Source organism: Haematobia irritans, chromosome 1 (assembly GCF_050003625.1).
Source record: "Haematobia irritans isolate KBUSLIRL chromosome 1, ASM5000362v1, whole genome shotgun sequence".
Taxonomy (NCBI): Eukaryota; Metazoa; Arthropoda; class Insecta; order Diptera; family Muscidae; genus Haematobia; species Haematobia irritans.
Genome location: NC_134397.1, coordinates 252,208,092 through 252,235,869, shown reverse-complemented (window position 1 = coordinate 252,235,869; position 27,778 = coordinate 252,208,092). Strand labels below are relative to the sequence as shown.

Sequence of the window (27,778 nt, the reverse complement as noted above, 5' to 3'; positions counted from 1 at the left end):
ATTCATTGAATTGGATTATTATGGTGGAATGTAGATATGTAGATACTAACGCTATTGAATTTGTAATAAAATAGGATCAGATGTATCTCCCATGTATATGTATCGTCCGATTTTCAAATAACCTTATTTTTGACCATAATACCCTCAACGATTTTACTCCTTCTACTCATCGATCTGACTTCTCAATCAGAATGAATTTTACACTTTCAATACTTCAAGCCATTAAGCTTCTTGGTAAACTATGTATGTATGTAATCTAGAGTATTTAATGATGATATAGCTGAATGTATATTGCATAGTAATTGATTGAATGCAGTGAATATTGGAGAGCAAGAGAAAAACAATTATCATTGGCTTTGATGCCAATGATAACTTTTTTTCTCTTACAATTCAAATACAATTGAAATTTTGAGTGATTACCATAAGCGATATAACATAACTAAAGAGATCAAGAGTGTTAACATTTTTAGTATTGTAAATTATTACTGGAATAATAATCCCTACTTAACACTGTACGAACGAGTATTTAACATGCATGATATCTGAATGATATCTGATTTTTAGCATTAGAAACAAGTTATGTAACTAAAGAGCAAGAGATTTATAGGCAGGGTTGCCATTCTGATCCCATTGGACCAAAATTGGCCAAAAAAAATATTACTTTTTTAACTTTGGTACGATGGTCGGTCAAATCGGTAAATTTTTAACAACATTTTCTATAGAAAAAAAGTTTGACAAAATTTTGGACAGAAAGAAATATTAACAAAAAAATTTATAGACACAAAATTATACACAAAATGTATATAGGAAGAAAATTTGTATAAATTTTTTATAGAAATAACATTTGGAAAAACTTTTCTATAAAAAACAAAATTTTTACAAAATTTTCTATAGAAATAAAATTTTCACAAAATTTTCTATAGAAATACAATTTTGACAAAAATTTCTATAGAAATAAAACTTTGACAAAATTTTCTATAGAATTAAAATTTTGACAAAATTTTCTATAAAAAAAATTTTGATAAAATTTTCTATAGAAAGGGAATTTTAACAAAATTATCTAAAGAAATAGAATTTTGACAAAATTTTTTACAGAAATTCTATTTGGAGAAAATTTTCTATAGAAACAAAATTTTCTATAGAAATACAATTTGGACAACATTTTCTATAGAAGTAAAATTTTCGCAAAATTTTCTATAGAAATAAAATTTTGACAAAATTTTCTATAGAAATACAATTTTGACAAAATTTTCTATAGAAATATAATTTTGACAAAATTTTTTATAGAAATACAATTTGGACAATATTTTCTATAGAAATAAAATTTTGACAAAATTTTCTATGAAAATAAAATTTTGACAAAATTTTCTATGAAAATAAAATTTTGACAAAATTTTCTATACAAATAAATTATTGACAAAATTTTCTATAGAACTGGAATTTTGACAAAATTATCTAAAGAAATAGAATTTTGTCAAAATTTTCTAAAGAAATATAATTTTGACTAATTTTTTTATAGAAATACAATTTGGACAAAATTTTCTATAGAAGTAAAATTTTCACAAAATTTTCTATAGAAATAAAATGTTGACAAAATTTTCTATGAAAATAAAATTTTGACAAAATTTTCTATGAAAATAAAATTTTGACAAGATTTTCTATAGAAATAAAACTTTGACAAAATTTTCTAAGAAATAGAATTAACAAAATTTTCTACAGAAATAAAATATTGACAAATTTTCTATAAAAATAAAATTTTAGCAAAATTTTCTATAGAAATGGAATTTTGACAAAATTATATAAAGAAATAGAATTTTGACAAAATTTTCTAAAGAAATATAATTTTGACAAAATTTTTTATAGAAATACAATTTGTACAACATTTTCTATAGAAGTAAAATTTTCACAAAATTTTCTATAGAAATAAAATTTTGACAAAATTTTCAATAGAAACAAAATTTTCTATAGAAATAACATTTTGACAAAATTTTCTACAGAAATAAAATATTGACAAATTTTCTAAAGTAATAGAATTTTGACAAAATTTTCTATAGAAAAAAAATTTTGTCACAAATTTCTATAGAAATAAAATTTTGACAAAATTTTCTATAAAAATAAAATTTTGGCAAAATTTTCTATAGAAATGGAATTTTGACAAAATTATCTAAAGAAATAGAATTTTGATAAAATTTTCTATAAAAATAAAATTTGGACACAATTTTCTAAAGAAATATAATTTTAACAAAATTTTTTATAGAAATACAATTTGGTCAAAATTTTCTATAGAAATAAAATTCTCACAAGATTTTCTATGAAAATAAAATTTTGACAAAATTTTCTATAGAAATAAAACTTTGACAAAATTTTCTAAATAAATAGAATTTTGATAAAATTTTCTACAGAAATAAAATATTGACAAATTTTATAAAGAAATAGAATTTTGACAAAATTTTCTATAAAAATAAAATTTGGACACAATTTTGTAAAGAAATATAATTTTGACAAAATTTTTTATAGAAATACAATTTGGACAAAATTTTCTATAGAAGTAAAATTTTCACAAAATTTTCTATAGAAGTAAAATTTTCACATAATTTTCTATAGAAATAAAATTTTGACAAAATTTTCTATAGAAATAAAACTTTGACAAAATTTTCTAAATAAATAGAATTTTGACAAAATTTTCTACAGAAATAAAATATTGACAAATTTTATAAAGAAATAGAATTTTGACAAAATTTTCTGTAGAAATAAAATTTTGTCAAAAATTTCTATAGAAATAAAATTTTGACAAAATTTTCTATAAAAATAAAATTTGGACACAATTTTCTAAAGAAATATAATTTTGACAAAATTTTTTATAGAAATACAATTTGGACAAAATTTTCTATAGAAGTAAAATTCTCACAAAATTTTCTATAGAAATAAAATTTTGAGAAAATTTTCTATGAAAATAAAATTCTGACAAAATTTTCTATAGAAATAAAACTTTGACAAACTTTTATAAAGAAATAGAATTTTGACAAAATTTTCTACAGAAATATAATATTGACAAATTTTCTAACGAACTAGAATTTTGACAAAATTTTCTATAGAAATAAAATGTTGTCAAAAAATTTTGACAAAATTTTCTATAAAAATAAAATTTTGAAAAAATTTTCTATAGAAATGGAATTTTGACAAAATTATCTAAAGAAATAGAATTTTGACAAAAATTTCTAAAAAATATAATTTTGACAAAATTTTTTATAGAAATACAATTTGGACAAAATTTTCTATAGAAGTAAAATTTTCACAAAATTTTCTATAGAAGTAAAATTTTCACATAATTTTCTATAGAAATAAAATTTTGACAAAATTTTCTATGAAAATAAAATTTTGACAAAATTTCTATAGAAATAAAACTTTGTCAATTTTTCTATAGAAAAAAAATTTTGACAAAATTTGCTATGAAAATAAAATTTTGACAAAATTTTCTATAGAAATAAAACTTTGACAAAATTTTCTAAAGAAATAGAATTTTGACAAAATTTTCTATAGAAATAAAAATATTGACAAAATTTTCTACAGAAATAAAATTTTGACAAACTTTTCTACAGAAATAAAATGTTGACAAAATTTTCTGCAGAAATAAAATATTGACAAAATTTTCTATAGAAATGAAATTTTGAAGACATTTTCTATAGAAGAAAAATTGTGGCAAAATTTTTTGTAGAAATAAAATTTTGACAAAATTTTCTACAGAAAAAAAATATTGACAACATTTTCTATCGAAATAAAATTTTGGCAAAATTTACTATAGAAATAAAATTTTGACAAAATTTTCTTTAGAAATAGAATTTTGACAAATTTTCTCAAGAAATAGAATTTTGACAAAATTTTCTATAGAAATAAAATTTTGACAAAATTTTCTATAGAAATAAAATTTTGACAAAATTTTCTATAGAAATAAAATTTTGACAAAATTTTCTACAGAAATAAAATATTGAAAAATTTTCTAAAGTAATAGAATTTTGACAAAATTTTCTATAGAAATAAAATTTTGAAGACCTTTTCTGTAGAAGAAAAATTGTGGCAAAATTTTCTGTAGAAGTAAAATTTTGATAAAATTTTCTACAGAAATAAAATTTTGAAACATTTTCTATAGAAGAAATATTGTGGCAAAATTTTCTCAAGAAATTGAATTTTGACAAAATTGTCTAAAGAAATAGAATTTTGACAAAGTTTTCTATAGAAATAACATTTTGACAAAATTTGTTAAAGAAATAGAATTTTGTCAAAATTTTCTATAGACATAAGATTTTAAAGACATTTTCTATAGAAGAAAAATTGTGGCTAAATTTTCTGTGGAAATAAAATTTTGACAAAATTATCTAAAGAAATAGAATTTTGACAAAATTTTCTAAAGAAATATAATTTTGACAAAATTTTTTTTGAGAAATACAATTTGGACAAAATTTTCTATAGAAGTAAAATTTTCACATAATTTTCTATAGAAATAAAATTTTGAGAAAATTTTCTATGAAAATAAAATTTTGACAAAATTTTCTATAGAAATAAAACTTTGACAAAATTTTCTAAAGAAATAGAATTTTGACAAAATTTTCTATAGAAATAAAATATTGACAACATTTTCTACAGATATAAAATTTTGACAAACTTTTCTACAGAAATAAAATGTTGACAAAATTTTCTGCAGAAATAAAATATTGACAAAATTTTCTATAGAAATGAAATTTTAAAAATATTTTCTATAGAAGAAAAAATGTGGCAAAATTTTCTGTAGAAATAAAATTTGGCAAAATTTTCTATAAAAATAGAATTTTGACAAAATTTTCTCAAGAAATAGAATTTTGACAAAATTTTCTAAAGAAATAGAATTTTGTCTAAGTTTTCTCTAGAAATAAAATATTGACAAAATTTTCTACAAAAATAAAATTTTGACAAAGTTTTCTATAGAAATAAAATTTCGACAAAATTTTCTAAAGAAATAGAATTTTGACAAAATTTTCTATAGAAATAAAATTTTGACAAAATTTTCTACAGAAATAAAATATTGACAAAATTTTCTACAGAAATAAAATTTTGTCAAAATTTTCTATAGAAATAAAATATTAACAAAATTTTCTATAGAAATAAAATATTGACAAAATTTTCTACAGAAATAAAATTTTCACAAAATTTTCTATAGAAATAAAATACTGACAAAATTTTCTACACAAATAAAATATTGACAAAATTTTCTATCGAAATAAAATTTTGGCAAAATTTACTATAGAAATAAAATGTTGACGAAATTTTCTACAGAAATAAAATATTAAAAAAATTTTCTACAGAAATTAAATTTTGACAAACTTTTCTATAGAAATAGAATTTTGACAAATTTTTTTAAAGAAATAGAATTTTGACAAAATTTTCTAAAGAAATAGAATTTTGAAAAAAATTTCAATAGAAATAAAATTTACACAAAATTTTCTATAGAAATAAAATTTTCACAAAATTTTCTAAAGAAATAAAAATTTTGAATAGAAATAAAATTTTGAAAAAAAATTTCTATGGAAGTAAAATTTTGGACAAATTGTAACTTTTAAATGATATTAATTTAATTTGGAAAAATGGTCCGCTGGTACGAAATTTTTGTGTAATTTTGGAAAAATATTAGGCCATAGAAATGAGTACTTAACACTGCAACATGAATGACAGCTTTAAAAGAGCATTAGAAACAAGGTAAATGGGTAAATGCAAATGGAATATGAATATTTGCGGGAAATAAATAAATTGAATAAATTCATTTTTTTAATTAATTTTTGTTTAATTTTAATAGTATTTTCATATTATTTTTTTTTATAAATTTTATTGTATGTTGTATTATTTAATTTTCATTACATTCATTTAAATATAAAAAAGAGAAATCTTTCGATTTTGTCAATCTATTTGAATAATGAAATGCTTCCAGAAGAACCTGATTTTGAACTAAAAATTTAACAGCTAATCATGTTGACATTTTACTGCATACGTTTGATAGACTTTATTAACAATGGTAATTTATTCACCCCATTTTCCCTTCAAGCACCCAGAAATCTTTTCATTTCTTGTTAAAAAAAAATATATAATATAATAATCACCACATGGAAGATTTGATATATTGACCCCCTTAATTTTGATACATCAATTGAGACCCATATCACTCAATATTCTATTGTAAATGACAACATTAATATAGGGGTAGTTTAAAACACCCATCTTGGGTCTTCTAAGGATTAACACGAAATATCCCAAATTGCTTGAAATTTACTACACCCACTATGATAATAATAATCGTGATATTCCTGGAAAAAAGGAAGCTAACATGCGGATATAAATAATAAGGGTGTTTTAAATTTACCACCATCTACTCTTTGCAAAAAATGCTATTCTTGCAAAATTTAATGAAATAGATGAAATACATACCAAGGGAAGAAACTATAAAATATCCATAATTAATATAGAAAGAACAAAAACAAAAAACTAACCTAAACAAACACTGTACCCCTTATACCACAGTATTCAATATTAAATGAAAAGGGTAGAGGAAAAATATGAAAAAAACAAAATCAATTATATGGTGTAATAAAATTTAATCGATATCTAGATGATAAAGCCTTTCCAGACCAATTTGCTATAAGTGGAAATATTAGTATACATAAATAAATTTGATATACAAAAGTTCTATACTATATAATGAGTGTGATAACAGCAAACAAAAACTTATTTATGGTAAAAGGCTTATGGAATTTATGTTGGAGCGTAATTTTAAAAATAAAATTTTAAAACATTACGCTAGTTTTGTTTATACATAAAATACCCTCAACAATTTTTAACTTAACATTGACTATAAATTCCGAATTTTTCTAGCGGAGATATAACCACGGTTGCCACTCGAACCAAAAAACCAAAACATGAAGAACATTTTTCCAAAAAAAACTACCAAACAAAACAATCTTATTTTGTCAAAATTTTATTTTTATAGAAAATCTTGTAAAAATTTTATTTCTATAGACAATTGTCTCAAAATTTTATTTCTATAGAAAATTTTGTCAAAATTTTATTTTTAAAGACTTTTTTTAAATTTTATTTCTATAGAAAATTTTTTAACAATTTTATTTTTATAGAAAATTGTTTAAAACTTTTATTTCTATAGAAATTTTTTAAAAAATTTATTTCTATAGAAAATATTGTCAAAATTTTATTTTGAAAGATTTTTTTTTCAATTTTATTTCTATAGAAAAATTTGTCAAAATTATACTTCTATAATTTTTTTTTTAAATTTTATTTCTTTAGAAAATTTTTTAAAAATTTGATTTCTATAGAAAATATTGTCAAATTTTGATATTGTCAAAATTTGATTTCTATAGAAAATTTTGTCCAAATTTTATTTATATAGAAAATTTTGTCAAAATTTGATTTCTATAGAAATTTATATCAACATTTTGTCAAAATTTCATTTCTATAGAAGATTTTATCAAAATTTTATTTCTATAGACAATTGTCTCAAAATTTTATTTCTATAGAAAATTTTGTCAAAATTTTATTTTTAAAGATTTTTTTTTTTAAATTTTATTTCTATAGAAAATTTTTTAAAAATGTTATTTGTATAGAAAATTATTTAAAACTTTTATTTCTATAGAAAATTTTTTAAAAATTTTATTTCTATAGAAAATATTGTCAAAATTTTATTTTTAAAGATTTTTTTTTAACTTTATTTCTATAGAAAATTTTGTCAAAATTGTTTTTTTTTAATTTTATTTCTATAGAAATTCCTTTTAAAAATTTTATTTCTATAGAAAATTTTTTAAAAATTTGATTTCTATAGAAAATATTGTCAAATTTTGATTTCTATAGAAAATATTGTCAAAATTTGATTTTTATAGAAAATTGTGTCCAAATTTTATTTATATAGAAAATTTTGTCAAAATTTCAGTTCTATAGAAAATTTTGTCAAAATTTAATTTCTATAGAAAATCTTGTCAAAATTTTATTTCTATAGAAAATTTTGTTAAAATTTGATTTCTATAGAAAATATTGTCAAATTTTGATTTCTATAGAAAATATTGTCAAAATTTGATTTTTATAGAAAATTGTGTCCAAATTTTATTTATATAGAAAATTTTGTCCAAATTTGATTTCTATAGAAAATCTTGTCAAAATTTTATTTCTATAGAAAATTTTGTTAAAATTTGATTTCTATAGAAAATATTGTCAAATTTTGATTTCTATAGAAAATATTGTCAAATTTTGATTTCTATAGAAAATATTGTCAAAATTTGATTTTTATAGAAAATTGTGTCCAAATTTTATTTATATAGAAAATTTTGTCCAAATTTGATTTCTATAGAAAATTTTGTCAAAATTTCAGTTCTATAGAAAATTTTGTCAAAATTTATTTTCTATAGAAAATCTTGTCAAAATTTTATTTCTATAGAAAATTTTGTTAAAATTTTATTTCTATAGAAAATTTTGTCAAAATTTTATTTTTAAAGATTTTTTTTTAATTTTATTTCTATAGAAAATTTTGTCAAAATTATACGTCTATATAATTTTTTTCAAAATTTCATTTCTATAGAAAATCTTGTCAAAATTTTATTTCTATAGAAAATTTTGTTAAAATTTTATTTCTATAGAAAATTTTGTCAAAATTTTATTTTTAAAGATTTTTTTTTAATTTTATTTCTATAGAAAATTTTGTCAAAATTATACTTCTATGGTTTTTTTTTATTTTATTTCTATAAAAATTCCTTTTAAAAATTGTATTTCTATAGAAAATTTTTTAAAAATTTGATTTCTATAGAAAATATTGTCAATTTTTGATTTCTATAGAAAATAACAAAATTGACAAATTTGATTTCTATAGAAAATTTTGTCAAAATTTGATTTCTATAGAAATTTATATCTAAATTTGATTTCTATAAAAATTTTTGTCAAAACTTGATTTCTATAGAAAATTTTGTCAAAACTTTATTTCTAGAGAAAATTTTATTCTATTGAAAATTTTATTTCTATTAACAATTTTGTCAAAATTTGAATATTATAGAATATTGAATACATATTATAGATTTTTTTCAAACCTTCACTCAAAAAAAAGTTAACTCTCTATTTCACTAAAGCCAATTTAACTATATTTTAGTTCATACAATTATTATGTTTGGAGAAAGTTTCCTTTACTCCAATAATTTTTTGCATACGTTAGATAAATGGACTAAAAAACGGGAAAAAATTATACACAAATTATGCATAAAGATTTACTAAATTCGTATTTCTCACAAAATAGTTGATTATTTCTTTAAATTGGTAAATTTTACTACAAAAGCGTTCATCATGAACTTCGTATGTCACTAAAGACATTCTTGCCATTTTGAACTTCAATTTTTTCCTTAAAACTACAAAATTTTCTTTAACAAGTGAAAGAAAATTATTTACGTCTAATAAATTTTCTTGAATTTGTCGAAAATATTTACTTATTTTTGTGATATCGGCGTGATGGAAGCGCTTGTAGTACTGTTTAGTTAAAAATTTCTATAAATATTCAAAATTTTCTAAAATTAATCAAAAGTTTTCTTCCTGGTGGGTTCACTGTTTTTTCAGTGTTTATTAAATTAGAAAACTTTGTCAAAATTGTATTTCTTTAAAAAAAATTGTCAAAATTTTATTTCTTTAATAAATTTATTCAAATTTCATTTCTAAAGAAAATATTGTCAAAATTTTATTTCTATAGAATTTTTTTTCACAATTTTATTTCTATTGAAAATTTTGTCAAAATTTTATTTCTATTGATAATTTTTCAAACTTTTATTTCTATAGAAAATTTTGTCAAAATTTTATTTCCATTGAAAATTTTGTCAAAATTTTATTTCTATTGAAAATTTTTTCAAACTTTTATTTCTATAGAAAATTTCGTTAAAATTTTATTTCTACAGAAAATTTTGTCAAAAATTTTATTTCTATTTTTGAAATACCTTAAGTTAGAGAGGAATATTTTGCAAAATCTACAAAAACATTAAAAATTCTACCAATCTACCGAACAGTAAAAATCAACAGTGGCAACCGTGGATATAAACCGCCAAATTAACAGTGCACTGCTAATGACTTAGCAGAACATCGTATGGAAGTTCACAGTACTATATTGAACATTAACAAAGTTCTGTATAGTGATATGGGGAATTATACCTGTCTATACAAAATTGCTCATTGAAGAGTAAAAATACAGTCTGTAACAGACATTTACTCATTTATGTTAACTTGCTTCAAATGTTAAATTGCATTAACAGGATCATCCATGTTAAATACTCATTAATGGATTAAGAAATCGTTGCCACGCTAGTGATCATTTACAACAGGGATGAAAAATCAAAATTTTAAATTGTACCAAAGAGAATAAAAAAAGTGTACTTTTTTGGTTAAAAATGTACCAAATTTCAAAAATAATGTATTGGAAAATAGTAACCGAAAAATAAAAATATATTTATCAACTTGTGAAATAACGAAGGTGCTATTTGTAGAGGTTTTGTGGGAGTCAAAATTCAAAATATATTTCCTTCCAATGTTTTTGTTGTCGAAGCCTTCATCATATTTTCGTATGAAAATATTCATTCGGCATATTCAGGAATTTAATATTGGAAATTAATTGAGTGAAGACAATTTGTCACTCAAGAGTTTTTCCATGATCTGGCGGAAGTTTCGACTTGACCTCAGTATCAAGACTAAAATTCAATGCAAATACTTCATAAAATGCCTAATATAAATTTTTAATCCATTTCAGGATACAGAAAAAATTGTCTATATGGATTCCCTATTTGATCTTGAATATTTCCATTTAATTCCGAAACGTTATATTTTATTGTCAGATACACATCGAACTCCAAATTTTAAATAGAAATTTTTTGTTAAATTTTATTGCAATTTGGTCAATACCTAAAATATGTGTACAATAAAATTTATTTTGAACAATTAATTAATTGGGACTTCTCGAGCATTTTGAAGACGAACTGGATATTTTAAATTGTACCAAATAGGTCATTGTACTACCATTGTACTTTTGAGAAGCGGAATGTACCAAATTTAGTACAATTGTACCAACTTTTACATCCTTGATTTACAATTACAATACATTTTACTCCCTTACTCTCATTAGTCAGTTTGTTAAATAAATGTAAAAATGACGAAGAATGACGTTAGTGTACAAAAAATAAGGATGAATTTCCAGAGTCAAAGCTTCTCTAAGTGTTTTCACTGCAATGTGAAACGCCGTTCGGATTCAGGTATAAAAAGGAGGGCCCTTGTCATTGAGCTTAACTTGGTATCAGGCAGCATTCAGAGAAGTTCACCACTGTGGTATCACAATGGACTGAATAGTATAAGTGAGCCTGATACATAGGGCTGCCACCTAACCTAACCTAAGGTTGGCAGTAAAAATACCAAAATGTGGATCGTCATCATTTTGTGCAGCCATAAGAAGCCAATTCGAACAAATCTATACTGAAATATGCGAAAATTTGATGATATTTTCGACATTTTTGCTCTTAAGGTGGGTATTAAGTTCGAGTTTTTTCACTAAAGTGAAAACTAAATCAGTAAAAAGTGGCATAAAATTATACATATTTGTTGCAGATTTTATTATAACTTGATGGGGTATATCCCAAAGCAAGTTTTCACAAAGTTTGTATTCCTTAAAATGGATAATTAAATAAAAGTAATCGTGAAAAAATGACGATTTTAGCGGCTAAACTCGAACTTAATACCCACCTTTATATAAAAACAATAAAAATAAAAAATATATAGCGCTTTAAATTGTTGCATTACATATCGGCCAGCCAGAGTATACTGCATTACATATCGGCCAGCCAGAGTATACTAATTTTTACAATATAAGTTATGCTTTTTCCCCCATGGCATATTCGTTGAAAATATGTGGATATGTGGGTTAGTAGTACCAAAGAAACACATTAAAAAATAAAGTATTAAAACATTAATCATTAAATAATAACCAAATACCATAAATCATTAGAGAAGTTTAGAATTAATCACCTCCAAAAGAAAATATGTTATGGTACAACTTCAAAATCAAGAATAAATTCATATACCCAAATAAAATTTGTTGTCATTTATTTGTCAATGTAATATTTTATCTACTGCTGTACTTAAGATATTAGAAATGCATTATTTTACAAGTTTCATGAGATATGACTGGATTATTAAAAACAATCGATTATTTATTTTTTTTATTGGTAAATTCCTTATAATTACATATCCAATAATTACACTTCTAATAAATGACTTAGTGAGGGGACACAAAAAAAATATTCTAATACACAGATAACGTAAGAGAAAACATATTTATATAAATGAATAATTAACATAAAAAATAAATTTAGTCATATATTTTTATAATATGTAATTATAATAAAGGTACAAAAAAAAAAATAAATAAATAAAAATAAATTTACAATCAAAAAAATATGTATTTATCATTTGACCTTAATTTTTCGAAGGAGCTTTTTACAATAGGGCTGTTTTCTTTTTGCACTAGATGTAACATTTGTATGGGCTATCCAGAACATCGTTGCACTGGTGTTCTATCCAGAACATCTCATCAGTGCAAGTCGCGCCGATGTTGCCAGATTGTTTTTGGATAAAGTGACGCTTCTTCTATTCACAATAGCAATTTATTGTGACTATTTTATCGAAAAACATAAAATTCAAAGTGATACAGTGTCATAAATAATCGCAGCAGTAAATGTTTATTACTAATTTAAGCATTTCATACATTAAAAATGCAAGATTTCACTTCTTTTCTATGGTTGTTTTTAAACAGCTGATGACAGTGTTGCATATTTTTGGAGATGTCCTGGATAAACGAGTACTCTGTTTTATTTTAGTCCTTAACGGCTTAGCATATCCAGTGCTAAAAGAAAACAGCCCTAATATAATAAATCCCTAGTTATTTTCTATATAAAGAAAAAATGTCACATGTCCATGTGTATTTTGTTTTATACATAATTCTCAGAGATCCTTTAACAATTAAAACCAAAAAAAAAAACATTAAAATATTTTTTATTCAAAATTAAAGTTTCGCATTATAATAGGTCCACCCTATAATTTCAATCAACATACAAAAGATTACACACAAATTGCAAACTGTTTAAATAAAATGACATAAAACTAAAAAAAAGATTTCACTCAAACATTTTTTTACTATTACATTAACTCTCACTTTTCAAATACCAAATATATCACATACAGCTTTTAACTTTGGTAAACTACCCTAATATACATGAGCATGAGCAATTATTTCTTTACAACTCCATTTAAAAGTAATTTAATAGCAAAATGCCAATGAAAATCACGGTCATTGCCGTTATATGTACATATACAAAAACACAAAAGCACACATATACCTCATTCACATAAAGTGAAGAGGTGGAGTGAGAGAGACACCAAGAGAAGGAGATGCTGCTGCAGCTGAGATACATCACTCAACAAATAGTAAAGAAATTAAAAATAAACAAATGCCATTGCATTGCAGCACTCTGGGGAGGTGGTGGGTGTAGTAGAAGCCTAAAAGTGCACGGGTTACTAATTTCTTACACATTACTATAATGCACTACAAAAACAAACAACACTTAAAAAATAGATGTCTTAAAATGAGCATTAAATTAGATCAAGATCGCAATCTCTAGTCCACAACAACAACAACAAAAGAAAATGAACATTTACAGTAGCCTCTAATGCAGCTACTTTTGTTGTTTTTGTTTTGCTACATATGATGCTCATTCTCCAAAGTCATTCAAGTGGTGTCGGTGGTGGCGGCGTTGTTGAAAATGCAACAATGCATATAAAACAAAACCCCATGTATTTGAACAAATGCATGAGAAAAAGGTAAACAAAACACGCACGCACATACACTCACACAAAATTAAGAAAACTGAAATTGTAACCCAAAACATTTTATAAAGGTTGGCTCTGTGGAATATTTCAGTGGACGAGAGAGTGAATGAAACAAAACAATAAAAACCCTGTTGCAACAAGTTCCACAGCAGGAGGTCACTCGCCTTTTTAACCAAGAATACGCATAAAGATCAAATATGTACATAATTTCTTCTCGAAATAAAAAAAACGAAAAATTCTGGAAACCAAAGCCGAAAAAAATCAAAGGTAGTTTTTTGGGGTAAGTTTTATGGCAAGCCAAAGAAGCCTTATCGTATTTTTATAAATGCAGTAAGAGGCATAAAAAATTTCCAAAGAAGTCAAGTATGTGTCGGCCATTGGACCATTTAATATACATATGAAGGGGCAAACATGAGTTCAAGTTGATTAGAGAAGATGCTGCAACTCCAATAAACTTTCCATGTTCTATTCGACATATCTCCATAGGCTACTTCCGATCTCAATGGAATTTTGTTTACGATGTTTAAATTACATTTAATTGCATTTATCTTGCAGAGAAAAAAATGGTATCAGGCGTCTTTATACCTCAAACTATAGTTTTTTGACCAAGCGCAATTAGATTTATGAAAATTTATTATTCCAATCGAAACGTAAATTAGGTATTAAACTTAATTAATTGAAAATTTATAGATTTGTGGCAGCACACTTTACAAAAAATAAACTTTAGATATATGAAACATATCACGTTTGCTTTCGAATTTTAATAATTTAAATATAAATATAAAATAGTTTTGTTAGCTGAATTTCTTAGACTTCAAATATTGAATTTAAATTTTCCTCGACAGATTCTCAAATCTTAAGTTCGATCCATTGCATTGCAACATTTCATTAAATTAAAAATATTATCGAATTATTAGCTCAGTAGAGAATGATTTATTCAACATATTACCTAAATTTAAATAAACCAAGCTATTTTAACACCAAAATTGACAATGACATACACAGAATGTGTAATACGAACATAATAGAATTATAGTACAGTACAAACAAGTAAGGAAAGTCTAAAGTCGGGCGGTCCGACTATATTATACCCTGCACCACTTTGTAAATCCACATTTTCGATACTATATCAAATCCGACAAATGTTACTCTATCTGAACAAAATTTATAATCTATAGACTTCAAATTTAAGTCGGCTAATGCCCTGGGTTGGTACACTAAAGGGTGATACGGTCAAAATTTGGTCAAGGGAAAACGCGTGTAAATCGGTGAAATCGTTTATTTAAAAAATCAAATTAAATTTCTTTTTCAAGTTCAATTAGTATAAAATTCAGGAAAAATATTCAGTTAGGCTTTCGCTTTTCCAAATCCGAATTGCTGGGCCTCACGCTTGACACCTGCCATCAGATTTTGTACAGCCACCTTGTCCACCTTCTTCGCCGCAGAAAGCCAGTTTGCCTTGAACTGCTGCTCGTCCTTAGCAGTTTTTTTTTTTTTGGTCTTTTTTAGGATCCGCTTGACAATAGCCCAGTATTTCTCAATTGGGCGGAGCTCTGGCGTGTTGGGAGGGTTCTTGTCCTTGGGAACCACCTGCACGTTGTTGGCGGCGTACCACTCCATGACCTTTTTACCGTAATGGCAAGATGCCAAACCCGGCCAAAACTGTACGGAACAACCATGTTTCTTCAGGAAAGGCAGCAGACGTTTATTCAAACACTCGTTCACGTAAATTTCTTGGTTGACAGTCCCGGAAGCTATGAAAATGCTGCTTTTCAAGCCACAGGTACAGATAGCTTGCCAAACCAGATATTTCTTTGCGAACTTTGACAGTTTTATGTGCTTGAAAATATCTGCTACTTTTCCCCTTCCTTTTGCCGTATAAAACTCCTGTCCCGGAAGCTGCTTGTAGTCGGCTTTGACGTAGGTTTCGTCGTCCATTACCACGCAGTCAAACTTCGTCAGCGGGATCGCGCTTTGGCCGTCGTATTTTGTTTATCATCGCGATTTGGAGTCACTACCTTCTTGTAAGTCGACAGTCCGGCTCGTTTTTCGGCTCGATGCACGTTTGTAGACGAACACCCAGCTTATTTGCGGCATCTCGGAGAGAGAGGTTAGGTTAGAGAGGTTGAAACTACCGGCAACTCTCTTTGTCGTCTCAGCGGCTTCCGGTTTTCGATTTCCCCCCGATCCAGACTCCTGGCTGTCGACAAACGTTCCCCAAACACTTTAATTACATTTGTAACGGTTGATTTGGCAACTTTTAGCGATTTTGCCAGCTTTGCGTGCGAGTAGCTCGGATTTTCGCGATGCGCGAGCAAAATTTTGATACGCTGTTCTTCTTGCTTGGACGGCATTTTGACAACTGAAGAGTGAATTCCAAAATCAAAATACATTCTACTCACCTTCAAAATGAGGGGTTTTCAGGTTTTTTAAATGCAATATTGAAAGAAATACGTCAAGTTTATATTGACCAAATTTTGACCGTATCACCCTTTATTGTTCTCCTGGTGCAAATTTTCAAGCAAATTAGCGTAAAACTCTGGCTTCTGGGGCCATATAAGTCCATATCGGGCGAAAGATACGTATATATGGGAGCTATATCTAAATATGAACCGATTTCAATCAAATTTTGCACACTTGACTATACGACCAAGTGTTATGTTTGTGCAAAATTTCAAGCAAATCAGGATAAAACTCTTGCTTCTGGGTCCATATAAGTGCATATCGGGCGAAAGATATATATGGAAGCTATATCTAAATCTGAACCGATTTCTTCCAAAATTAATAGGGTTCTATTCAGACCCAAAACAGGAACTTGTGCCAAATTTGAAGGCGATTGGACTTAAACTGCGACAAAAATGTGTTCACAGACAGACGGACGGACGGACAGACAGAGTTGGCTAGATCGACTCAGGGACCCACCCTGAGCATTATTGCCAAAGACACCATGTGTCTATCTCGTCTCCTTCTGGGTGTTGCAAACATATGCACTAACTTATAATACCCTGTTCCACAGTGTGGCGCGGGTATAAAAATTGCCATATTCAGTGTTATAGGTAAATCATGTATATTATTATGTATATTTATTTTCTCTTTTTTTTAATATTTTTTTTACAAAAAAAATAAATATATATTTTAATGTTATTTTCATACAAAACTGATTTTGTTATGCCTTTTTATTGAAATGCATAGATGTGCGTACTAATTTTCCGTTTTGTTTTGGTTTTAACCAAAAATATAATTTTATTTTAATATTTTATATATTTCCGATTTTTTGCCCATTTTTAAAATGCATGTAAAGATTATGACAATACTGATTCAAAAGTAGGAAACTTGGAAGTTTCTGCTGTAGAGATTTTTTTCAGTAAATGTTTCGTAGATGTATCATAATTACCAGCTGTTTTTAAGACATAAAAAATTTATATGTGCAATATATTTCACAATGTCAATTAGAAGTTTAGCAAAAAAAGAATATGTTTATTGTTTTAATTGGTTTAAAAACTATAAATTCTGAAAAATTTTTGGTGTTGAAAAGTATGCGCGCAGACCTATAATTTTTTTATATTTGAAGACCTTTCCCTACACACTAATTTATTTGTTTTTCTTCGATTGACTTCTATTTTATGTGAATTTCCTCATTTTATTATGTTTGGGCCATAGTTTGCCCATCTCTGATTGTTTGACATGTGAAATGTCCTTGTCGTTGATGTTATGCTTTTCATTGTGTATTCATCACATTTCACTTTGGGGGCTATTTGCCGCTCATTAAATGACACAAACAACACTTGTTGCTTTCGATTACTCGCCAGTGAGCAGCAACAATGTGGGAGGGGGAGGCAAATGCCAGTTAGATAAATAACCGCAAAATTACAATAACAAGACGTTGTCATAGTCTCATAAAATAAAACAACAAACACAACAACAAAAATACTATAAAATAAAAATAAAAACATTTATGAACTTACCAATCCCGAAAACTTGCTTCGGATTGCTATTCCACACAGTCATGTTAGCAGCCGCAGCAGTTTGACAGATACGAAATTAACAGAGAAGTGAGCACAAGGCAAAAAAATGTAATTCAATTATGGATTTCTATATTTCCAAACGATCGAAGTTCAGTTCAACTTCTTAATGTTGGTGTTTGTTATTGTTGTTTTCGTTCTCTTCTCTCGTTACTTGTTGCACTAAATACCCCCTTTTGACAAAAAAACGCACACATTTACACACACACACTCAAAGTAAAATCTAATCAAAAACACTTCACTGGGTCAGGTATTTAAGAGCCATGAGACAGGCAAGTTTGTAAATTCGTTCTAAAGATTTCCTTGGAATTTTATTAAATTTATCAGATACTTCTTTTCAATGCAGCTGTGATTAATTTGCTTATATCACTATTTTGTATTTGAGATTTACAATTTTCTTGCCGTGCTTGTAAGTAATTAATTGGAGATAGAGTATAACGATCGCGCTCAAATAGGTTTCACTTTTTTCACATTCACTTGAAAATGGTTGCCATAAATATCGCATTGTTCAACAGGAAAAACCAATCTCGATCGATATTTTTCTTTTTTTTTTTTTGCTTGTCGCTTTTATTTCAATTAAAAAATATTTGCGTTTTGCTTATTTAATTGGGGAGTTGGCTGTCACATACTGAAACCACATAGATATCAATACAAACACCATTCATTCTCATGGATGGTTGTTGCTGCTGCTGTAGTGACACAAACACACACACACACATTTATAAATAAGTAAACACAATCCGAACATATAAAACCAAACACATTGGTCACCGTGCCTGGCTATCACACACCATGAGCCGTTATTAATTTAATCTTGGAGGAGCACAGAAAAATAGTATCGTCTTTCGTTTTTTTCTACTTTCTTACATTATTCGTCACTTTTTATTATTATTATTATGATTATTGTCAGCGAATGAATGGGACAGCGATCTTGTTGTTTTTCAAAATTGACATTTTTCGTAAATACAAAGCATGCAATAACGCCGCCATTTGAATTGAATACTGACGTGCAATATTTAACAAAAAAACACGTTCCTCACACGGATAAACTTCTTTTCGGAGTAAAGTCGAGAAGTTTACAATTTGTTGTTGTCACTCACAAAAAAAAACATCCGACGTACACCCTCTTCGAACGACTATTTCTATAGATTGATTCAAACTGGTAAACTGTGATGGTATAAATTATCGATTGGCATTGTAATCGGTAATCGAATTAATCGTTATCGGTTTTAAAGTTTTTTTGTATTCTTCATGTATCATACACATGGCAAGATTCTTCGGCGGTTAAGCTACGTTCACACCATATTCGAATTGTTCTCACAGTAGATTTTATGTTGAATTAAAAAATTCGTTGTGAACAACGAGGCGTTTGATATTTTTCGATTGCAGCTCTACTGAAATCAATCGAGATTTCAGCCGACATAAACTTTGAGGAGATTCCAGAATTAGTTTCTACGTCTTTAGAAACACAGACATTACGTCTTGAAAAACTTATAGTCTGTAAGACGCATATTAGCGTCGTTCTTATTAGCGTCGTTCTAAATTTATCTAAAAAGGCACCTACGCGGCCAGCATTTCAAAGTTCCATTCCATCCTTATCGCTACCACAGACTCGTAATGCGCTTTACAGACTATCAGTTATTCCGGACGGGATGTCGGTGTTTGTTAGGAATCTTACAGTGTGTCGGATCGATACGACTTGTCGGCGATGACTAAATAATCGGTAAATGTGTTATCGATCCCATAAATATGCAGCAGTATCGATTATGCACCCAGAGAAATGGTTGGTTGCAATTCGATAATTACAATGAGGAAATTATGTCAGTAACTTATTTTTTGTTACAAGAACAATGTTTTCATTATTTTCCCCATTATACATTCAACACGACCATAAAAAAGTTCACAGGATCAAAACGAAATTCCCATAACCATTCAATTGGTTACAATAACCAATGCCGATAAATTTGGTTTTATGCTGCATAAAATTGTTGAGCTAACCACCAGCATAGTGAGACCTACATCATGGGAATCACCAAATGGTTGGTACAACCAAAAGTTGAGTATACTAATAGAATCTTAGTTCAATTATAGGACGGGCGTAAGGTAGTTGTTGCAACAAATAAATATTTATATCGACATCGACAACATGCACCCAGATAAATGGTTGGTTGCAATTCGATCATTACAATGAGGATATGATGTCAGTAACTTATTTTTTGTTACAAGAACAATGTTTTGATTATTTTCCCCATTATACATCCAACACGACCATAAAAAAGTTCACAGGATCAAAACGAAATTCCCATAACCATTCAATTGGTTACAATAACCAATGACGATAAATTTGGCTTTATGCTGCATAAAATTGTTGAGCTAACCACCAGCATAGTGAGACCTACATCATGGGAATCAACAAATGGTTGGTACAACCAAAAGTTGAGTATACTAATAGAATCTTAGTTCAATTATAGGACGGGCGTAAGATAGTTGTTGCAACAAATGAATATTTATATCAACATCGATATGGTAAATGGTATGACGCTACAAATTTGCAAAACGGGGAACAGCAATTACTTGATAATAGTCCGCAATACATTGAATAAAGTTTATCCCACAGAAAAGAAGTTGCCTTCCGGTAAGTATCGCACCGATTAATAAAAAAGGAATATTACAAAAGTTTCCATTGCAGGCATCATACACCAACAAACACAAATACTTTTTACGGCAAGCGAGCTTTTTTTTTATTGTATTAAGCACACAGGACGAAACTAAGTCGATCTGTATTTATATTTAGAGGCTTAAGGAAGAAATGTCTGGCAAGTATATATTGAATTAGGTTCTGTAGTTTGACCACATAATTGCAACCTAATAACCATCTGTCATTGGTATACAAACATTACCTATATAAAATCTGGCCTTTCATTTAATATTGGAATTTGGTTAGCATAATAATAAAGAAAATCGAGTGCCGTTGCACCAACAAACAAAACAATTAATTTGAGATTGCGACAACCAATGCAAAGTTGATCCAACATACTACCATGCAGTTACAATTGCCAAATGTTAGTTGTGCTGACAGATATCATTGATAGTTGATGGAACCACCTGCTTTCGGTTGGCAAATAATACGGTTGAGGCAACGAATTTGTTTTCTGGGTGTGACACTACAAAATTTGCAAAACGGGGAACAACATTTACTTGATAATAGTCCGCAATACATTGAATAAAGTTTATCCCATAGAAAAGAAGTTGCCTTCAGGTAAGTATCGCACCGATTTATAAAAAAAGGAATATTACAAATTTTCCATAAAAATTGCAGGCTTCATACACCAACAAACACAAATACTTTTTACGGTAAGCGTGCTTTTTTTATTGTATTAAGAATACAGGAAGAGTCTAATGCGCTTTACAGACTATCAGCTATTCCGGTTAGAATGTCGGTGTTTGTAACGAATCTTACGGTGTGTCGGATCGATACGACTTGTCGGCGATGACTAAATAATCGGTAAATGTGTTATCGATCCCATAAACATGCAGCAGTATCGATTATGCCTTCGGACTTAATTTATAATGTGCACAATATGAGGGATATGTACGACACGAGCACTCCCAATAAACACAAACGTTTGAAAAATACTAAAATGCAATAATTTTTCAAACATTTTTTCAAAGGATTAGGGTAATATTCAAGTTGAGAAATTGTTGAGAAAATCGCGTTCTCAACAAAAAACAGACATTACCCTCAACAGTAAAATTCAACACAATAGCAATAATCTCTCAATTGTAATCCTCAAATTGAAATGCATTGCTACTCAATAATTTCTCAAACAGTTTTCAATGTGAGACAAATTAAAAACTAATATTGCTGCGAATATTTTCTAACCACAATTTGCATGAAAGTCAATCCCAGTTCTTACTGAAAGTCAACACTAAATTTCTAGTGATTTTGTACATTTTATTAATTTTTTTCGTTAAAAATATAATAATATTAAAAATAACATTAACAATATATAAAAATAATAATATGTTATAATACCAATCAAAACATAATTATCTTATTAAAGGTATTAATAACTAAAACTATCAATACAACTTTAAATAACTTAAACATTTTTCATGTATAATTTCCCCCATAATGTTGGTGTCACATAACTATTAATTAATTAATTATTAATTAATATGCTGACAATTTCAAATAATTACTATCGAGGAACTTGCTGGCCTGCGTGTTAGAATAGATTCCATCAAGAGGAATTCACAAAATATCAAACTGATGACGGAATGTAAATTGATGTAATGCACATTTTCATCCAGAAGTTCTTGATGTAGGAACTGTTGCACTTTGTTTTAATTGGTTGCACTTTGCAAGTTTTCTGGAATCTTTTCTTTGTTGTTTCCTTCATCATTTTTTCACCGGTCAACATCTTCCAAGAATATAACATCCAATGATTTTAGTTTTCTGCAAAACAATCGAGTTTTGTGATTTCCATTACGTTTTCATTTCACTTTTTATTTTGACTTACCAATTATAATTACCGTTTTGGATTAATTTCGGTTTTATGTCAATAAAAATAACTGACCACGTACTTCGTGGCACAAAATGTATTGAAACCCACAAAATTCCTCAAGAACGTTGGTGTCACAAAATTCTTGTAAAACTCATTAAAATTCGGGAAATTAGCAAGGAACTTGATGACTAGAGAGTTAGAATAAATTTCCAGCAATTTCAATTCACAAAATATCAAATTAAACCGATGATGCGATGTAAATTAAACTATAGGCGTGATGCGAATTATCACCCAGTAGTTGATATGGAAAAATATAAATACCAAGTTTAATTCATTGTACTTTGATTTATGGAAACTTTCTCTTTTCGATAAGCCACCATCATTTTTCATTGGTCAAACTCTTAATGTTTCCAAGAATGCAGCATCCAAATATTTTAGTTTTCTGCAATGAGATTTAAATTTAGTGACTTCTCTAAAGTGTTGATTTAATTTTTCATATTGACTTCCCAATTATTATAAACTATTTGAAGCAGTTCCAGTTACTTGTCCAACATTTTTTCATCGGTCAGCTTTTTAATGTTTTAAAGAACGTACAATCCATAATTTTAGTTTTCGGCAAAGAGATATAATTTAGTGTCTTCCTTAAAGTTTCATATCAATTTTTTATTTTCACTTACGTATTATTTGAAACTATTTGGAGTAAATTCAGTTTTTTTGTCTAAAATGTTTTTTATTTCTTTCAATTTACCACGAACTTCGTTGCACAAACAAGTATTGAAAACCACATGGTTTTTTCGTTGCATTTTAGGGTAGTGTTTTGTCAAAGTTTTCTCATATTATCTTCAACCCCTTTTCAAAGATTTCGTCAACATTTTGGCAAATTGGAAGTAATTCGCAAACAATTTGAAGATGTATTGAATATGAGCTGTTTCAAGTCAAGTTGAATTTATGTTGATAATTATAGTTACCCTCAAACTGAAAAGTTGTTGCATTTGAAAAACGCTCATCCTGTGTTTATTGGGCTGTCGTCCGGAATAACTGATAGTCTGTAAAGCGCATAAGTCGATCAGTATTTATATCTAGAGGCTTATGCGCTTTACAGACTATCAGTTATTCCGGACAGAATGTCGGTGTTTGTAAAGAATCTTACAGTGTATCGGATCGATACGACTTGTCGGCGATGACTAAATAATCGGTAAATGTGTTATCGATCCCATAAACATGCAGCAGTATCGATTATGCCTTCGGACTTAACTTATAATCTGCACAATATATGGGATATGTTCGACACGAGCACTGTCGTCCGGAATAACTGATAGTCTGAAAAGCGCATTAAGGAAGAAATTTCTGGCAAGTATATATTGAATTAGGTTCTGTAGTTTGACCACATAAGTGCAATCTAATAACCATCTGTCATTGGTATACAAACATTACCTATAAAAAATTGTAAATTGTAATGTAAATTGATATCATATATACACACAAGGCATATTAAAGAGGTAAAGTCATGCAATCAGGTGACTAATATCGACATTCATCTTGTCAAAGGCTTTGTTTACGTTTAGTATGTTTGTTTACATTCTTTGTGTACATAAATATTACAATACAACAACACTACACATACACAAAATGTCAACTTAAGTGACCTGCCATTTTAGTTTGACTTTCTAAATATCATGGGGTGTACACACGTTTGCTCGTGACTTTACCTTTAATTAATATGCCTTGATATACACATATATGTAGATCAAAAGCCTTTGTTGTTAGCACCTTTTGTATTTATTTTCGTAGTTTATTATGATTATAAATCTTGTAATAAATTAATAAAATCTCAATATAATCTGCCCTTTCATTTGATATTGGAATTTGGTTAGGATAATAATAAAGAAAATCGAGGGCGGTTGCACCAACAAACAAAACAATTAATATGAAATTGGGACAACCAATGCAAAGTTGATCCAACATACTACCATGTAGTTACAATTGTCAAATGTTAGTTGTGCTGACAGATATCATTGATAGTTGATGGAACCACCTGCTTTCGGTTGGTAAATAATTCGGTTGAGGCAACGAATTTGTTTTCTGGGTGTACAAACACCGAAATTCCATCCGGAATAACTGATATTCTGTAAAGCGCATTAGCCGACTTAAATTTTAAGTCTATAGATTTTGTAGAAGTCTATCAACCCTGACATCATATTTTGAATTTGGGCGCTTCTGAGAATCCCCACTACGTCGAAACCAGCCGTATACGATATCCAAAACTCCTCGGAAAAGCGCCGTCACTATTTAGAAGTTGTACCACGCCAAGTAACTACAAAAAAGTATCGCATGAGTACAATTATTAGGTGCCCTTCTGGATACATTTAGAAGGACGCCAATAAGAGCCCCTTCAAACAATCAGACAAAGTACATTTTAAGATAGTTGTAAAAGAATCATTGTGGTCAAGTAAAAAACCGATTTTCTAGAAGTTTATTAATTTTATTAAACATTTATAAATTCTTATAAATATAACATTTATACCAATATCACAACACATTTAACATATATATTTTTTTTTTTTCATTAAAAACAGATTGATGTTGAGTTACAAGTTGCAAGTTACATGTTGTAGCGTCTATCAGTCAGTGCTTTTATGCCCAATGGAGGAAGCGTGTCTGGAAAAATATTTGGAAAACTATCACTTTATTCCATTTGGAAATTCAAAAATTGTTCACAGATATACCTTTCATAATTTTAAGCGAATTAACTTTGTTTTCAGCACTTCATTAGGGCTGTTTTCTTTTAGCACTGGATACACTAAACCGTGAAGGACTAAAAGAAAACAGAGTACTCGTTTATCCAGGACATCTCCAAAAATATGCAACACTGTCATCAGCTGTTTAAAAACAATCACAGAAAAGAAGTGAAATCTTGCATTTTTAATGTATGAAATGCTCAAATTACACCCAGAAAAAAAATGCTCAAATTACACCCAGAAAAAATTTTCATCAATATAGTTTATCCATTTTATTTCCATCAAGGTAAATTTTTGTGAAAAATAATAAAATTTACTCGTTTCAGTAAAAAATTCCTAAACTGTAATCAGTTAGGAATAGTTCATTAACTAGAATAAGGCATGGAATTTTACTCATACTATTTTCTTCGCTGGGTATAAGAATTTACTACTGAAAAAGAAAATTTTATTCACCGATAACAAAGCATTCGTAAAAATAAACAAAAACCGAACTAAAACCAAGTTTCCTCAAAATTAGTTAAATTTCTTATAAAATGATAACTGCGACTTCCTTTATAATAGAAAGTTTTTCATACATACGAACAACACTTGGCCAAGGCATATTAATTAAATTAATAATGTCAAACTAAAATGGCAGATCACTCAAGTTTTGTTTGTATGTGTAGTGTTGTTGTGTTTGTGTATGTGTAGTGTTGTTGTATTGTTGAATGCATATATAAAACATCAACATTGTTGAATACAAAACGTAAACAAAGCCTTTGACAAGATGAATGTCGATATTAGTCACCTGATTGCATGACTTTACCTCTTTAATATGCCTTGAACACTTGGCATAGAAAAATATTTTAGTTCATTCGTACTAAGAAGTATGCAATCCTTTCAAAACTTAAGGAAACACACTTGTTAGAATATAGGAAATTTTCCTAAATTTCTATTGTCTACCTGTAATCAATACCTGTCATCGTAATCGATGTGTTTGCGCGTGGGTGTAATCGATATGTTTGCGCGTCGGTTGTTTTTTCTAGTTGGAATCGCGTTGTTTTGGTATACGGAGAGATTGTTAAAAAATAATATGGTAAAATAATATAATAAATAACAAATAAAATATATAAAATATTTGTTATTTTAAATTAGTGAGAAAAATGTTCGTTTTTAAAAATAAATCTATCAATGTTCGTGATAGTGTATAAAGGAAGAAAACACCAGCAGAATAACAACCCTTTCATTTGTCTTCATTTTGGAATCTTCAATTATCAGGTAATATTCAGTGACGCTAACCTTTTGGAACAAAAATGTTTTATGATTTTTTATATTTGTAGGTATTGAAATTGTAAAAGGAGGACAAAATCGTTAGGCAGCAACTTATTAAAAGTGAAAAGTACAAGAAGAAGAAAAAGTGCGTTTTACAGTTGATAATATCACACGGAAATTGGAAATAGTGGAATAATAAACTAATATTTCAAAGAGATTCGATGCTGTTGATTCTTAATAAATATATTCAATATATTAATAAAACATGTCTTTTATTGAAGATAAAGTTGCTTATAGAAATAAGTAAAATTGTATTTAAAAACGAAGGTAAGCAGTTCTAATTATGAAGTAAAAGTTTTACCACAAATGTGTAAGATTTGTCCAAATGAATGAAAAAATTTCAATAAAATCATTCCATATATGAATTCAAATTAGTTAAATTTTTTCATTCTGTAGTATAGTGGTACATAAATATTGGAAAATGTTAACTAATATATGGAATACATTATTCCTAATTTCTACGAAAATCACATCGTTCAAACAATTAAAAATGGCTTTGGCGCTATACGAAGTTCAACTTTCTTCACAATGAGTTCATTTTAACTTAAAGAAGGGGTCACTTTTTTCTGGGTGTAGTAATAAATATTTACTGCTGCGATTATTTATGACACTGTACCATTTTGAATTTCTTGTTTTTCGATAAATTAGTCACAATAAAGTACTATTGTGAATCGAAGAAGCGTCACTTTATAAAAATACAATCTGGCAACATCGGCGCGACTTGCACTGATGAGATGTTCTGGATAGAACACCAGTGCAACAGTGTTCTGGATAGCTCATACAAATGTTGCATCCAGTGCTAAAAGAAAACAGCCCTATTATCATTTTTATTTAAATAAATTATAAGAAGCTAGTTGTGCTTGGTGTTTCACAAAATATAAAGTGGCTCTTGTAACAATAGTGATGGTAAAATACTTTCATGCGAATAGTGATGGCAAAATACTATCACAGTTGGCGATTGTTGCAGTGTCACTTAGTAGTCTGTGGTAGCGGTGAGGATAAAATGGATCTTTGAAATGCTGGCAGGGTAAATTCTGTCCAGATCAAGTGATATTTAAATGTATGTATTTGGGACAAACCTTTATATATAGCACCCAACACATTGTAGGGATTTGATATGGTATCGAAAATGTGGATCTACAAAGTGGTGCAGGGTATAATATAGTCGGCCCCGCCAGACTTTCCACGTATGGAATAAGATATTGAATACTCATTTAATTGTAACGAGTACCCAAAAAATTAGTCAGTAATCAAATACTCGTTACTTTCCCAACACTAG

General features: G+C 27.6%; 1 protein-coding gene and 1 long non-coding RNA gene across 6 annotated transcripts in view; both read right to left on the bottom strand.

Annotated features, from left to right (window-relative positions):
- The window catches only part of mbc (dedicator of cytokinesis protein myoblast city), a 191,824-nt gene extending 172,754 nt beyond the window's left edge, over positions 1-19,070 (bottom strand). For all 5 annotated transcript variants that reach the window (XM_075289378.1, XM_075289369.1, XM_075289387.1 and 2 more), the window contains exon 1: positions 17,886-19,070. In XM_075289378.1, coding sequence (XP_075145493.1) covers positions 17,886-17,928 — 43 coding nt within the window. In that variant the 5' untranslated portion in view covers positions 17,929-19,070. The remainder of the gene's footprint in view (positions 1-17,885) is intronic.
- Positions 19,071-21,876: 2,806 nt separating this feature from the next.
- On the bottom strand, positions 21,877-22,754 carry LOC142219639 (uncharacterized). The gene is made up of 2 exons (XR_012717684.1): positions 22,466-22,754; positions 21,877-22,401 (listed from the first exon to the last, which is right to left on the bottom strand). It is a non-coding gene; the product is annotated as an uncharacterized LOC142219639 (long non-coding RNA).
- Between the last annotated feature and the right edge of the window lie 5,024 nt (positions 22,755-27,778).